Below are 16,065 nucleotides of genomic sequence, written 5' to 3'. Positions count from 1 at the left end.
AGGACTTCTGTGCTTAATCCATTTGCCTAGATTTCGAATTCCATATCTAGCAAAGCAAAGGGATTTTGGAACTCCACATCTACACCTGCATACCTTTAATTTTATTGGATAATTAAAACGAAGAAAATCAGAGATCTCAACAAAAATGACATGACTTCAATCCTCTCAACATATGTGATTACTCAAGAATTCTTAACATATGGGGCCGCCAAAGAAGAAAAATGGAAGAATGGTACAGTTTCAAGCCAGGTTTACTTTATGTCATCAAAGGAACCTGAAGGACGAAACAGCCTGCAAAACCAAATAGCAATGGGATTTTAGTTAGTTTCTGAATTCTTTTATCTCCAAGTTGTCAGCAGGAGCTTTAATCTTTCAAAGACAAAAATCTGAGCCCGTGTAAATGAAGAGTTCTGATATACCTTCCTGATCTCGGTGCCGAATTTCTCTGATTCTTCATCGACAAACTGCAACAATATTGAAGGCCAGAATTCAATATTGAATGCATGTATCAAATCTGAAATGAACAAACACTGGAGACCAGAGGAAAAAAAAAGGTCTCTGTAGAGTTAACGCAGCCTCACCTGCCCTGTCACTGTATATAGTCTGTTGTACCAACCATTGAATGCAACTCCAAGTGCTGAAAGCAAATGCCTGCGACTTTCGCCTGGATTTTGCAGCGTATACTCGATGTAGTAAAGCCCTATCAAATGTTGGAAAAAAGGAGGTTATCTTAAATTTGATCATGGCTTTTTATCGTGAGCAGATCTCATCCTCAATCCATCATCAACTCTTATCTCACACTGTAATTCATTGAAAAGATTGAAGAAAATTACCATTAGCAGCTTTAGAGTCTACAAGTTTTGCTGCCACGCCCGGGGGCCTCTGCCAGCTCCTGTCCAATCCACCCACCTGAACACGAAGACACAAAATCAGTAGAATCAGTCGTACACAAAACCCGCAATTCAGCAATGCTGAAGGGGCTTCTCCTCGAGGACCACAAAATCGGATACTTAATAACGTACCAGAGTCTCAGCGAAGGCATCAACTTTGCCAAATGATTCCAATCTAGTAAAATCTGGACCAAGCCCGGTGATCACAACGCTGACTGAAGCAAACCAATTGATTAAGTGTGAAAATCATCAATAAACTTATTTGTTGATCGATTAAAAGGTGGGTTTGTCAGAAAATCTCTACAAATACCACTTGAATTAGAAGCTTCTTCTGGATAGAAAGCAGTGACGGATTTGTATCCACTTGGCTCTCCTGCACCTACTTGCCAGCCTGCAAAGAACAAGAAGTCTTTCTCAATATTCCTCCACCATTCATGCCTAGCGTAAACTGTAAACAGCCATCAGAATTTCCTACCAACACTAACACAACAATATTCGATAATAAAATCTCGAATTAGAATTGTGTGTGCTGAACCTATTCGATAGAATTCTGTATTGTTTGTGGTAACTGTCTTTCTTTCGATCTGCGTCACCCAATCACTATTCTTCAATTTTTACATCACCTGCTACTTATAGCTACAGAGATCAATAGATTCAGAGTTAATGTACCTTGGGGAATAGATATCTTAAACTTGTTCAAATCATCGGTATAAACACGTAAATCCTCTGCCACGCCTGAAATTCAGCAGGTAAGGGATTGCTTTTACAATAAACATAAACAATAACACCATAGTGAAACATTACTATCACAAATTACCTGTGGCTGCCAATGCAGTAGAGGCAATTGCAGGGAAAGTAAAAGCACTAAATACCATATTGAATAAAGCTTCTCTTCTTTTAGTTCCAGTTCCACATGGGACTTCTCCAAGGCAAAAACTACACCAATTTGACAAAAACAATCAAACCCCAAAATGAATAATATTTAACAAAGAGAAGTGAACTCAAAAAGCCATGAAAGGTACAAGCTGAGTTACAGCAGTTCTTCTCCGTCTTCTTCTTCTTGTTTGTAGTTGTTGTTGCAGCAGAGAACATGTTGATGTTGGTTTCTGCGTCTGCTGCAGCTTAAAAAAGTTGAAGGAGCAGGAATGTTAGTGTCAAGCTTGGATTTTAGAATGTAAAGACTCGGCTTGTTGGAAGAGAAGGATGAGAAATTGGGATTGAAAGGACGTCGAGACAGAGAGTTCAGTGAAGAAATACAAGCCATTCTTTTTAGATTCGCTTTCTACTGTTTTGCTCTCTTTCCATTTATCCGTTTTTTCTGTTATACTTCACTAATTACTAGATATTTTTTTAAGAAGAAAAAATAATTTTAATTAATTTATCACGATTTAAACTCTTACATGTGTATGATGCAATTAGTTTCTATATGAACAGCTTGAGATTTATATAGTTTTTTCTTATCGTTCAAATAACCAAAGATCATTTATTAATGTTAATGATTTGGTTATATATATTTGTTTTATTGTTAATGAAACCGCTATTTTTCTTTGAAGAAGTATAAATATATTAGGAAAAAACTCAAATAAACTAATACTTATATTTTAAAAAATTTGAAAAACCATTTTGTATTTTTTCTTGTCTTTTTATACGTCCCTAAGATGCCATCTTAATCATGTTGCAAAAAAAATATCAGACCGACCAAAATTGTGGTCGAAAATCCTAATTACCTATCCAAAACCCAACAAACTTTATCTTTTTATTTAAATAAATAAAAATAAATAAATCCTTGCATAGCAATGCATTCTCGTGCAATGTACTTGAGGATATAAGATAAAGTCCAGCTTCCATTGTCAAGTTTTCATAATTGTTCCGAGGACAAAAGGAGTTAATTTCTAATTTTTTATATTTCAAGCTTTTTTAAAAAATATTAAATTAATGTTTTTATAGCAGTGATAAAAAAGAACTGAAAAGGAAGAAGATTGCATTTCAAGCATGGAAAAAAAAATCAATGGCATTCTTAAAGTATAAAGGAAAAAACATTTTTAAGAAATTTAATTCTCGGCTCAACCTTTTCCTTTCACGTGATTCATTTTATAGGTTTTTCTAACATGTGCTAGAATTTAATTTTATTATAAATTGAATAATTCCATTTTCATTATTAAAAATATTAAATTAAAAATAAATTATTTTACTCAATTATGTAAATAATAAATAAACCAAGTGGGCTTTTCTAATTGTATTAATAGACACGTGCTCTTATAATACATGTTAAGAATATCTTTCTTTTTTTAGCTGGTAAACTTGCTGTAAAACACAAATCAATATTTTATTTTATTAAAAAAAAAAAAAAAAGTGTTAGGTGGATCGTTAGCTTCCGTAACCTTTTATTGGCAGCATTTTATTGGTAAAATTTAAAATCAAGGTTATTGATTACTTTTTTGGGATGCAGCTTAAGTAAATTCAGATAGAAAAAAATAACATTTAATAAAATATGTATTTAATATAGTGGTGCAAAGTAATTTTTAAAAATATGTATTTTTAAAAAATATATTTATATTTTAATATTAAAATTATAAAATATATTTTAATATATTTTTAAAATTAATATACTCCTGAACACTATTTTAAGTTTATGTTCCAACTACCTTATCTACCAACTTTGTAGATCATAAAATTGTTTAACTATCTAAGGAATGGAAGTATTAATTTTTCTAAAATAAATTGGGTCTGGTTGCTACTTTTGAATATAAAAAATCTAAAATAATAATAAAAAAACATGTATTTTGTGTTAATAATAAAAAACATGTATTTTGTGTTTTAAAAATACAAAATTCATTCTAAGATTATCATAGAAATAAATTTATTTTATATATTTATATTTTCAACTAAATATATTTATATTTTTTATGTATTCATTTATTTTATCACAAGAAATTAAATTATTTTTTTTTAAAAAAAAATATATTTAAAATGACATTAACCAAACGTAAAAAATAAAATTTTGGTAAAGATTAGAAAAAAAAAGAGTCTAATAACCAATTATTAAATTTTAGACATAATGAATTGAAGATAACTTAAAAAATCAAGAAAAAAAAAAATTAGCAGAGCCTAATACAAAATTGTCACAAATCTCCCATACTTTCCCCGAGTAGAATAAAAAACTAATCGCCAGGAATTAACATACATGTAAATATTTCTTGGAATTTTTATAGCCTGATCGACACGTGCTATTTAAACGATACGAGTACAGGAAGTTTATACTCGAGAGAGGAAGAGATGGTTTTGAAAAAAGAGGGAGGCCTCCTTTTTATCTGTCTTTTTGTTTTTTTTGTTTTTTTTTTTAATAATAATAAAGTCCTCCCCTCCCCCTCTCCTTCTCACCGTGAGTGAGAAGGGGTGAAAAAGGAAAAATAAAAAAAAATAAAATAAGATTATTTGTAAAAACAAAAACAAAAAAGAGTGTTTGAATTAAATTATTAACTTAATATTTAGATTGAGAAATACCCTTTGCAGCTCTTCACTTCCTCCACCCCTTGTGAAATTTCTTCCTATTTTACTTTCTCCTAATTTACCGGTAAGTTTATGTATGTTCATTTTTTGTTTTGTTTTGTTTTTTCTTTTTTTTTCCTTTTTAATTTTGGAAATAAAAGAAATTTATGATGAATTTCTTTATCCTGATTTGTTGCCTTTTCTGATTTCTTGTAATCCAATTCTTCTGTCCATCTACACGAAAAAAAATAAAAAATCTGGGGCATAAAACAAGGATCCCTACTTCAGTTTTAGCAGTTATTTTGATATTATATTATTTTTTATTTTATTTTATTTTATGGGTTCACTGGATTCTTGTCTAGATTTTTTGTCCCCTAGATTTACTGGGATTCTTCTGTTTCCAATTTTGTTATTATTTATTTTTTCTTCTAAAATTCAAGACAAATTAAAGATCTCTCGCCACCATTAAAAAAAAGAGGGAAAGCCACTTACTTCTTTCTGTCTTACACAGTTCAGTTGAGGTCACTAAGTATCTTGAATTTTGAAGTGTGAATTTTGAGGTTTTTTTAATGATCTGAAACGATGTTTTTTTTTTTTGGGACAGAGGTTGTCTGAAAATTTAGACGAGAAAGAAAGATGCCGGGATCGGAGACAGGAGTGATGACAAGCAGGGAGCCTTTTAGCTTGACAGGACTCCAACAAAAAACAGCGGTACAGTCACAGCCGTTCATACAAAACATGCGTTTAGACTTCGGTGCTGACGGCACTGCTGTTTACAAACCGATATCCACCGTCACTACCACTTCCGCGGTGTCACCTACCTACCCGCCTGGAGGAGGGGAAGGACCGGCTGGTGGGGCGGTGGTATCTCCTCACGGGATTAATGTGAATATGGGAGGAGGGATTGGAGGAGAGTCAATGAAAAGAAAGAGAGGGAGACCAAGGAAGTATGGGCCAGATGGCACTATGGCATTAGCTCTTGCATCTGCACCTCAGTCTGTTGCTGCAACCCAACCAACAAGTACAGCCACTGGAGGTGGTTTCTCTTCTCCTCCAGCTCAGACTCACCCTCTTGTTTCTCCTCCTCCCCCACCTCCTGGATCTGATGTTGGTGTCGTTGGTGCTGCTGGTGTTGTTGCTTCTCCCCCTGTCACTCTAGGAGGATCAGTGTCGCCAACTGGGGTGAAGAAAGCCAGAGGCAGACCTCCTGGTTCCAGCAAAAAACAGCAACTTGATGCTCTGGGTAATGACTACTGACTGCTATATTTATCTTTTTTTAATAAATCTTATAATATAATTATAACACAGCGTGTGTGTGTGTGTGTAGTTTTTATTAGAATCAAATCTATCATGCTGGTCTGGTCCTGCTTCGGTGATTATTATTATTGTTTTTGGTTTTGTTGTTTTTTTTTTTTTGACAGCTGAGATGCAACAAGTAAAAGTAGGAGAATAATATTAAGGATTGATGAAGGGATATTGGAGGTTAATTAAAACTTAATAATAAAAAAGGGAAGGTGATGTGGGTTGTGCTGGTCTTGAGATCCATTTCATGATCAGACACGTGGTTGATTCTTATTGGCTTCTCAATATTACTTGTCTACCCCTTATTTATTATTTTTTATATTGGCAAAATCCAATTATTTCTTTTAATTTTATTCTCCTACACAATTTATTGGTGGTGGATTTTTTTTAATTGAAATAAAAACAATAAAATTCCTTTAATAATTTTTTTTCTCATGATTTTTTTTTTTCTTAACAATATCTTCATGCTATATCTATCAGAGTAAGAATAAATTTTTTTGTTAATGCCAATTGCAGAATGCTGCCAGCACACACACACACACACACACACACACATATATATATATATATATTTTTTTTCTTTCCTCTTCCCTCTTTCTGTGTATATGTCTCGAATTTAAGATATTTTCATTTTCATATGAATACTGTGCTGTAATTATTTGCTCGCATAAATTTTTCTTTTTGCAGGATCAGCTGGGTTTGGATTCACTCCACATGTTATCACTGTGAAAGCTGGAGAGGTCTATATTGTCCTTATATTTTAACCCTTTTTTTTTCATTTTTTCTTGCTGCTTCTGGCGGTAAATTTTAGTTGTTGATTGCTACTCATCATGACCCCATAATTTTTTTTATATATAAAAAAAGTTTATAGGCATTACCTTAACTTAATTTTGAGTTATTATTAGCTTAGATTATGTAGGCCGCATTGATAGCAAGACATATCTATATCATTACAATCTTTACTTTACAACTGTAAGGACTTGTTTTTTTCATGTTTCTTCCATTCGTGCCATTAGTGGCAGATTAAATTAACTGCAATGTTTGAAGCATGGATTGTTTGCTAATCTTTTAATATATATATATATATATATATATATATCTCCCTGAAAGCAGTTCCTTTACATTGGTTTTCTTGTGTTCTTGAGTTACTATTGTTGATCAGAATTATATGCAAGATACAGCAGTGTCATTCTTATCTGTCAATGTAGCATGGTGTTGTAGTAGGACAACCAACCTTTCCCTGCTCCTAAACCCAAAGATAGAGAGAGGTAATACTGGCATGCTTATAAATTTGAATATAATAATAGCCATGTATTTCAGTTAGAAGTTCCTTATTTCATCATGTTTCTATGAAAGAGTTCACAGAATCATGTGTTATGCTGTGTTATCATGGATATATAAAGTCAGGTTTTCATAGCTTTTATTTCATCATAGAAACAATTTGGTTTTCTTTCCAACTAATTGTTTGTTTTGTTGTTAAACTTGTGCTTATCAGTATGTAGTTTAGCTTAATAATTGCTGATTGACTTTTATTTATTCCTTTCAAGGATATTTCGTCGAAAGTTATGTCATTTTCTCAGCATGGTCCAAGGGCTGTTTGTATCTTGTCAGCAAATGGTGCCATATCTAACGTAACTCTTCGCCAACAGGCCACATCTGGAGGAACTGTAACTTATGAGGTGTGTGACATTGCAAAACTTCAGTTTAAGTTTCCCACCAACAGAAATTGTCTGAGAATTAATAATAGTAGTTTTTGTTTTAAAAAAAAAAATCTTAGAAAAGTGAAGCTGAAGTTCAATGATACTGTAATCTGTGAATGCGTAGGGACTTTAATGTTCTCGTTCAAAGTGATAATTTGATTTCATTCTCTGTTGGGAGGCATAGAAAGATATCTGGGTTGTGAGCTGTAAGAATCTGTTTTGTAGTGTCGAATTCCTGCCCAACTTATTCATGCAACTTGATAATTCATATTCATGGAAGTATATGATTCACGATCACAAGGGCTCACTTTATGCTGCTCCTTGTTTTCTTTTGAAAGTACCATTTGTATTAGAGAACAAATAGGTCCAGGATAGATGGCTGTGATCTTAAAACATGTACAGAACATGAATGAGATTTTCTTACAATGTCAGTTCTTTTATGGAAATTTTGCTTTTCATTACTATAGCATTGCAGGTCAATATGTTTCCATGTACAGCTGTTTCAATTGAGTACTGGAGACAATTTTCATTGCTGATTGTTAGAATTCAACATCAGCTATGACTTAGAATTTAGAGTTTTTAAGAATTGTAAGATTGTTAGAATTCTGCAATACTAGATCATTATCTATTAGAGTTTTATCATTGTTAGGAGTTAGTTAGTTGATTAGTTTTCATCTTAGTTAGATAAGGATAAAAATCTTAGTCTAAGTAGGACTTGTAAGGCTATATATAGCCACCTTAAACATTCAAAAATATATATAAGAAAGCATAAGAAAATAATAAAGAGAAAGTGTTAGCTACTTTGTTTTTCTTAGAGCAAAACCAACGTGAGTTTTGTTCAAAAATTGGTATCAGAGCCTATAGATTGAAAAGGAGGGCCAATAGGTTGGGAAGAAGAAAAGGCACATGCGAAGCAGCAATGTCTTTGGCATATCTCTCGAAAAAGTGACAGAAGCAAGATTTAAGCTTGGAGAATAAACCTGGGGCAGCAGTGGCCTCCTGTAACAACAAAACAATCCAGCAGTGACGCTTGTTGTCCAGCAGTGTAGCAAACATGGCAAACGTGGCAGACATTAATGCCAGCAACAGTAGTCTTTGACGAGCAGATCACGTTCCAGACTACAGCCTTCTCATTCATGGCAGTAGCTTTAGCAGATGATCCAGCAGTAGCAAGCAACGTAGCAAGCAAACGTAGCAAGCAAATTAAGACAGCAGACTTCAGCAGTTGACAAACATGAAAGTAGCAGTAAGAACAGAGACAATTAGCAGTAGCAGTGAATCTTGCAGCATTGAAACCACAACAGGTACAAAGGCATAGACAACAACAATAGTTTCCTTGTAGTAGCATACAATATAAGCAACAAGTCAGCAGCACACACCAGCCAAGACAACAGTAGCATAGGCAGTAACAGACACAGGAGATCTTCAAATTGTTGGAGGGATTAAGAAGCTTAACAATCAGAATTACAGTACATGGTCAACATGCATGATGTCTTACATGCAAGGCCAAGATCTGTGGGAAGTAGTCAATGGCAATGAAAAAAATGGAGGTCTGCACAAGTAAAGGATTAAAGTCGGTAAGGCAGTGTTTGCCTTGAAAACCACAATTGAAGAGATGTGTCGAAGCACATTCGAGATGCTACAACGCCAAAAGAAGCATGAGACACCCTTGCTTGTCTTTTCTCAAAGAAGAATAATGCTAGATTGCAACTTCTCAAGAACGAGTTGTTATTGATGACACAATGAGACATGAAGATTCCTCAATGCTTTAATAAGGTGAAATCAACATGCATGAGATTTTCAAATTAGAACTTGAAGCAGCTATTGGTGAAACAAGGATGAAAAGAATAATCATCCATGATTTAAAACTCAAATATTGGAGTTTTGTTGCTGTAGTACAAGGATCACATACTCAACCATCATTAGTTGATTTTGAAAATTTGCAGATCAAGAAAATATAGCAAAGCAAATAGCAGGAGTCTTGTGGAAATGTTATGATCCTACGACATGAAGGTTCTACATAGCATGAGATTTGGTGTTTGATGAGATGAAGCATCATCTTGGTGATCTTTAGATAAAAGGGTGATTTTGGATTCCAAAGAGTTTGAAGAAAGGCTACAACAACAGAATGATGAATAAGCTATACAGGTTCAATCAAGTTCAAAAAAACCTAAAGGAGTATATGATGATGTTATTGAAAAGCAAGGAATTTATCAGAATCCTTGGCATAATGGTGTCTATCAACAACAAATAGATGAACCTTGTACAATTGAAGAATCACCTCCACAAACACATCTTAGAAGGTCAACGAGAGTTTGTAAGCCAAACTTTAAATATGCCAATACAGCCATAATTGAAGAAGAAAGTGAAAAGGAACCTGAAACATTTGAAGAAGCATCAGATAGCTTTGAATGGATTAAAGTGATGAAAGAAGAGGTCATTGCGCTAGAACAAAATCAAACCTGATATTGTGCCTAAACCAAAAGATGTGAAACCTATATCTTGTAAATGAGTTTACAAGATTAAGCATCGAGCAAATGGATTGATTGAAAGGTATAAAGCTTGTTTGTTGGCTCGCGGGTTTTCACAATAATTTGGTTTGGTCTATGATGAAACATATAATCTAGTAGCAAAACTCACAATTGTACGAGTTTTACTTGCATTTGCAGCAAACAAGAACTGCAGACTATGGCAGATGGATGTGCAGAATGCATTTCTTCATGGGGAGTTGGATCGAGAAATTTACATGAATCAACCATTAGGTTTCTAGAGTAAAGATCATCCTAAGCATGTGTACATCGAGAAAGGCAATATACGGAATAAAACAAGCATCAAGAGTTTGGTATGGTAAAATTGTTGAATTCTTTATTCAAAGAGGATATTCAATAACACCTCCAGATTCCATCTTGTTTGTGAGAGTCAATGAAGGAAAGGTAGCTATTGTACTAGTTAATGTGGATGATTTGATCATAATCGGTGATGATGAGTAAGAAATTCTCCAAACAAAAGAGAATTTGTAAGTTCGTTTCAGATGAAAGAACTTGGAGAGCTCAAGCATTTTCTTGGGTTAGAGGTTGATCGTACATAAGAATATTTGTTTGCCAACAAAAATATTCAAGAAAGTTAGGAATGCTTGGTTGCAAGCCAGTTTAACACTAATGGAACCAAACGAAGGAAAAGACTTAATAGATGCAACAATGTATCAGCAATTGGTAGGTAGTTTGATCTACTTAACCTTGACTAGATGAATATTTTGTATGTAGGTGGTGTAATGAGTTGTTACATGCAAAATCTAAAGAAGTCTAATTTGGAAGTAGTTGGAAGAATGCTGAGACATGTGAAGAGTACAATTGGCTATGGCATTTCATACAAGAAAAAGTACAAATTGCAATTTGGTTATTGTGATGCTGATTATGTAGGAGATCATGACACCCGACGATCTACAACTGGTTATTTGTTTAAGATTGGTGTAGTAAGGGACAACCAACAATATCCTTGTCAACAAGAGAAGCAGAATATCAAGCAGTAATAATGGCAACTCAAGAAAATACTTGGTTGATACAGTTGATGAATGATTTGCACCAACAAGTAGATTATGAAGTAATGTTGTATTGTGATTATCAATTAGTAGTTCATTTGACAGAAAATCCAGTGTTTCATTCAAGGACAAAACATGTGGAAATACATTATCGTTTAATTAGAGAAAAATTATTGCAACAAGAAATTGAGATGAGATTGATCAAGATAGATAAACAAGTTACAGACTTATTTATAGAAGGCTTAAGCACTTGTAAATTTGAATCTTTTCAGCATCATCTTAATGTAGTAAAAACAAGGGACATATGATATTGAGAGGGAGTGTTAGAATTCAACATCAACTAGGAATTAGAACTTGAAGTTTGTAAGAATTCTAAGATTGTTAGATTTCTGCAATACTAGATCATTATCTATTAGAGTTTTTGTCATTGTTAGGAGTTAGCTAGTTGATTAGTTTTCATCTTAGTTAGATAAGGATAAAAAATTTAGTCTGAATAGGGACTTGTAATGCAATATATAGTCACCTTAAACATTTAGAAATATATATAAGAAAGCATAAGAAAATAATAAAAAGAAAGTTTTAGCTGTTGTGTTTTTCTTGGAGCAAGATCAAAATTGAGTTTTGTTCAACATTCTAGTCCACCTCTAACCAAATTTTTCACTCATTGTTTCTTTTCAAAATTTTTGCTCTCTCTCAACGCAGGGAAGATTTGAAATTCTGGCACTTTCTGGTTCATACCTGCCATCAGAAAATGGGGGTCAAAGGAGCAGATCTGGAGGTTTAAGCGTGTGTTTATCTGGCCCAGATGGACGGGTGCTAGGTGGTAGTGTAGCTGGTCTTCTAGTGGCTGCAGCCCCAGTACAGGTCAATTAGCTATTCTCTTATCATTATAGTTTTATAATGGCATTTTTGGAGGAACTAAGGAAATGATGTGCTCATCGTCCAAGTATGTCCCTACACACTTGCACTTCCTACGGGTTCATTTTATGTGTTACCTTTGAGTTTTCCTTCTAATTATGCAAAATTTTGTGGGACACCATAATAGTTGAGATCAGATTTACAATGAATCCCTCTGCCCCACATTCTTCTTTAGATGTTCTTTCCAAATGATGGAATGCAATTTCCAATTTGGAAAGCATATTAACCACGGAACCATTCCAAATTAAAACAAATTAATATCAATTGTTAACTATAAGTGGAATATTTTATCAATTATTTATGCAAGGCTGAAAATTGTGAAGACAATGTCACTGACTGTAGTTTTAAGCAGTTTATCTTTACCTCCTAGAATATCTGATCTTGTAAAGGTTACATTCGATTGCAGTGCATTCCTTGATATTTCCATCAGAATTTCCCATGTAGTCGTATCTTTATATCTTGTTACATGTTTGCGTTCACTAGCAGTCATTTTGTGATAGTTTGATGAGGGATGCTTGTTAGGCACTGTTTCTGTGTTTGCGCTCTCTTGCCGTGTCAAAAAATAATATCAATCTAAAAACTTAAGCCAACTTTTATATACCCACCATTACTTTATATGTTTCTGATACCATGTCAAATAATTTTCTCAACTAATTTTAAGTTGTTAGGTGAAGCTTCGAGAATAATTTTTATTACTCTTTAACAACGAGCACTTGAGCTTGTTGATACTTGAATACTGCTTTTCTTACAATTTTTACCCAGCATCAGTGTGTCTAACAGCAAATGATACTGAGCCATCATTTTCATTGCAGGTAGTTGTGGGTAGTTTCGTTGCTGATGGTCGCAAGGAATCAAAGACAGCAAACCACACTGAACCATCATCTGCAACATCAAGGCTTCCTCCAAAAGGTGGATCGACTGGGGTGAGCAGCCCACCATCACGTGGGACTCTCAGTGAATCATCAGGTGGTCCTGGGAGTCCACTGAACCAGAGTACTGGAGCCTGCAATAACAGTAACCCACAAGGCATGTCAAGCATGCCATGGGAATAAATCCTTTCAGCTTTAGATTTCTAATTTGTGTAGAAGGCGTGGACTCTAATGAGGTCTGGAGTCTCGTTTGTAATTTAAGTCATGTGTTAGTAAAAATAAGACTACAGAATATAACTTGGTTTTGCTTGGTGGATAGGGTCACTTAGGTTGTGAGATGTTCTGAGGTTGTGAAGTCGTTTAGAAGGCGTTAGATTGAGATGATTAGCTTGACTTGTGTTGACTTGTGGTAGTAGTAGGCTTCTTCTTGCTGCAGTTATCGTTGCCCATATGCATTGGATATCAATCCTTGTTTACCTGACGATCAAGACCTTGCAGGTGCTAGTTTTAATTTAAGATGGTGTCGTCATATGTTCTTCATTCTTCATGTCCATGAATTTTCTCCCAATAATTTTTTTCAATTTAATTATTTTTCTGTCAATTGGCACCTTTTATCTGGGGACTGCACACCCTCACACACAGTAAATAGCTCAGTAAACTTCCTGAATAAATAAATAAAAGAGAACAAAGGAGGTCCAAGCATCGAAAAACTACCAAGTGGGAATTTTAATTCCAACTCCCCAGGCATTGTTGGAGAAGTTCAAGCTTTACTCAACAATGAAAGTGGAATCAGTTTAAATTTGGCCTGCACATGAGCTTATTTGTGGAATTAGTCGAGTTTTAGCAGATCGATTGAAGCACCAAATCGAACTAATAGGCCTAGGCCCAACATCTTAGAGCTTGGCTCTACATTTTCCCACAAAAGGGAAAAAAAAGGTAGTTTTAAAATGAAACAAACAGTACAGGAGTACATTGGTTGATGCCAGGATTTTATCTCTTGGCTCTCTGCAACAGAAAAGGCAATCAAAAGAACCCGATGGCAAATGTTTGCCAAAACCATGCTCTTGCATTTGCAGGATCCAGCCTTTTTGTCATTTGCCATGCATATAAAGCCTCACCCATATGGGCTGCCATAGAAAAAACAAACACTGCCCTGTGTCTCCTAAAAGTGGCACCGGTCCTATGTCTGGCAAGTAGCAGTACCGAAAAATGGAATCATTCCAATCACAACATAGAGCCATGCATATATGGTAGGTCGATCCAATGTCTTCCTTTTCCTCTCCTGCCAGTATGAGATGGTGGCAGCCATGGCTTTCAGGAACGAGAAGTAGCGGGTCACTCCAACCTGCTTGAAATACACTCAGCAATACAGTGATTACAATATCAGAAACATGCATATAAATCAAATTCATCATTTTCATAGAACAGCAAAGAAAGAAAAGAAACCTTTTTTTCTGCAGTATAATTGTGCATAATTTGCAGCCTCTCTGACTTGATTTCCAGGCATGCAACCAGCAAGAATGTTGAGCAGAAAAAACGATATTTTGAAACTACCTTGTACACTTCAGCAGGAAGTATCAAAGGCTGAGGAAGCCACCGTTGGTTCAACCACAGGTATAAGACTATATAGATAGCCCAGAAAATCATTCCAGCATAAGAGCACGAGGAACAGATAAACTATCCTTTGGTACATCATAAACCAGCCTTCTAAGCAGTGGCTGAAGGAGTTCAAAACTGTTGATCGGAGACCCTGAAAAGGTAGCAGGTTAGTTCCTTAATCCATTTCCACCGAAAACATCATTCTATCTATTGAAGCCAATTCATCTCATATTGTCAACTTTTTATTCAGGATTAAAATATGGCTGGCCAGCGGCTACTGGATGCCCTCCATTATTGGGAACGTCATCCAAAAGTCCCATGCCTGCCAATATTAGTACAAGCAAGGTTATCCACATAAAACCAGTCTGTTTTCACATTTACATTACCAACTTTGGAAGGCAGAAGACCTAACTTGGCAAAGGATATGATCCTTGGAAAGCGCCAATTGTTTTACTCGCTTGAAGGACGAGCATTCTGCTTCAGAAGCAATTGTCTTACGCGATTGATTTGGATCAACATGGTCATCAATAGGCAAGTAAGGTAAGCTCTCGTTGCCATTCACAACCTCCTTTCCACCAAATACAACATTATATGTGCACACATAAACCGGAGCATTTCTTTCCCCAACATGCCATAAGAAGCAAGGTGGAAAACACAATCGGCCCCACGTAAGGCTATATCAACATCTTGTTTTCGATTAAGATCCCGTATATCATCACAATCTTGGTAGCTTAGCAGGTTGCAAGACATGCAAAAATCCAAGCGACTTGTCCTAGCAGTTAAGAATGAATTCAGTGAATGCTTGGTTTAAAGTCTAGATCAAATAATTATTGATAGAAATCCAGCAACAAAGAATGTATTGATGGAAATGCTCTTAAAATTCTTGCAAAGTGACTGAATTCACTACTTCGGACCTTAAAATTGAATCGTTTACTATTATTCACCAAATTGATTAATGTTTACTAGATCTTTTCAATTTAAATCTGATTTGCTCATAATCAAAAGCAGGGGGGTTGACAAAATACTAAAAAAGGCAGGAATTCATGAATGATTGGCTGGAATAAATAAAGGGTGATGGAACCTTGAATGCAGTGAACTCCATGGTTATTGAGGTCATCAGACCATGGAGAAGGAGGCCAGAAATCAAAGGCTCGCACCTCGACGGACCAGCTTCAGACACAAGGCGGATCCCACGAAGCTCAATCCACCAGTGACCACGAACGTGCTGTCTACTTCTTACACAGGGACACAACAGTGCATCAACTGCTAAGGGTCAACTGTGGACTCAAATAGTTTAGGAAAAACTACATATCAACTTTAAATGGTCATCCTAGTAATTAAGGAAGTATACTCATTTCTTTAGTTTTTTTAATTCAAACTTTAGGGTTAACATCCGAAAATATTTATTAAATTATCTAAATGCACGACTTATGTCGAGGTACGCCTATGAGATTATCTGAAAAGGGACATAGTATTAGGTGACGCGTAAACTAGTCTCAAAATATCCTTAATCTTAATCCAAAAGAAATTGAGAGAATATTTCTTTGTCTAATTCTCAATTGGACATCATGCGGCTGAGTTTCTATACAGAATTTGAATGAGACAGAGACAAGGGGGGTTGCAAAAAAGATTCATCTTCAAACTTAACCCCAACTGGCCATCACACAATCGACACTTCCAATTTTCTTCTCCTCGGCACCAAATTCTCATTTCCATTGCATTGAGTAAACATTAACAAAGAAGACACTTCGAAAATAGAA

At 35.0% G+C, this 16,065-nt stretch overlaps 2 protein-coding genes across 4 annotated transcripts; one reads left to right on the top strand and one right to left on the bottom strand.

Annotated features, from left to right (window-relative positions):
• Window positions 1-151: 151 nt before the first annotated feature.
• Window positions 152-2,197, bottom strand: LOC118061884 (psbP domain-containing protein 3, chloroplastic). 2 transcript variants are annotated; one of them, XM_035075494.2, is made up of 9 exons: window positions 1,925-2,197; window positions 1,708-1,826; window positions 1,560-1,625; window positions 1,201-1,281; window positions 1,023-1,105; window positions 834-909; window positions 582-700; window positions 420-464; window positions 152-291 (listed from the first exon to the last, which is right to left on the bottom strand). In XM_035075494.2, the coding sequence occupies exons 1-9, from the start codon at window positions 2,152-2,154 to the stop codon at window positions 265-267; spliced, it is 846 nt and encodes a 281-aa protein (XP_034931385.1). In that variant the 5' UTR covers window positions 2,155-2,197; the 3' UTR covers window positions 152-264. The 2 variants fall into 2 exon arrangements, with proteins under 2 accessions (XP_034931385.1, XP_034931387.1); XM_035075496.2 differs by having other exon boundaries at window positions 1,913-2,052.
• A 2,069-nt stretch (window positions 2,198-4,266) lies between these two features.
• LOC118061885 (AT-hook motif nuclear-localized protein 10) lies at window positions 4,267-13,246 on the top strand. Of its 2 annotated transcripts, none has more exons than XM_035075498.2 (6): window positions 4,267-4,464; window positions 4,984-5,622; window positions 6,369-6,421; window positions 7,229-7,360; window positions 11,622-11,783; window positions 12,650-13,246. In XM_035075498.2, the coding sequence occupies exons 2-6, from the start codon at window positions 5,016-5,018 to the stop codon at window positions 12,887-12,889; spliced, it is 1,194 nt and encodes a 397-aa protein (XP_034931389.1). In that variant the 5' UTR covers window positions 4,267-4,464; window positions 4,984-5,015; the 3' UTR covers window positions 12,890-13,246. The 2 variants fall into 2 exon arrangements, with proteins under 2 accessions (XP_034931389.1, XP_034931390.1); XM_035075499.2 differs by lacking the exon at window positions 4,267-4,464 and adding an exon at window positions 4,590-4,900.
• The last annotated feature ends 2,819 nt before the right edge of the window (window positions 13,247-16,065 follow it).

Source organism: Populus alba, chromosome 5 (genome assembly GCF_005239225.2).
Source record: "Populus alba chromosome 5, ASM523922v2, whole genome shotgun sequence".
Taxonomy (NCBI): Eukaryota; Viridiplantae; Streptophyta; class Magnoliopsida; order Malpighiales; family Salicaceae; genus Populus; species Populus alba.
Note: the sequence above shows the minus strand (reverse complement) of the source record. Positions and strands in the feature narration are given on the sequence as shown.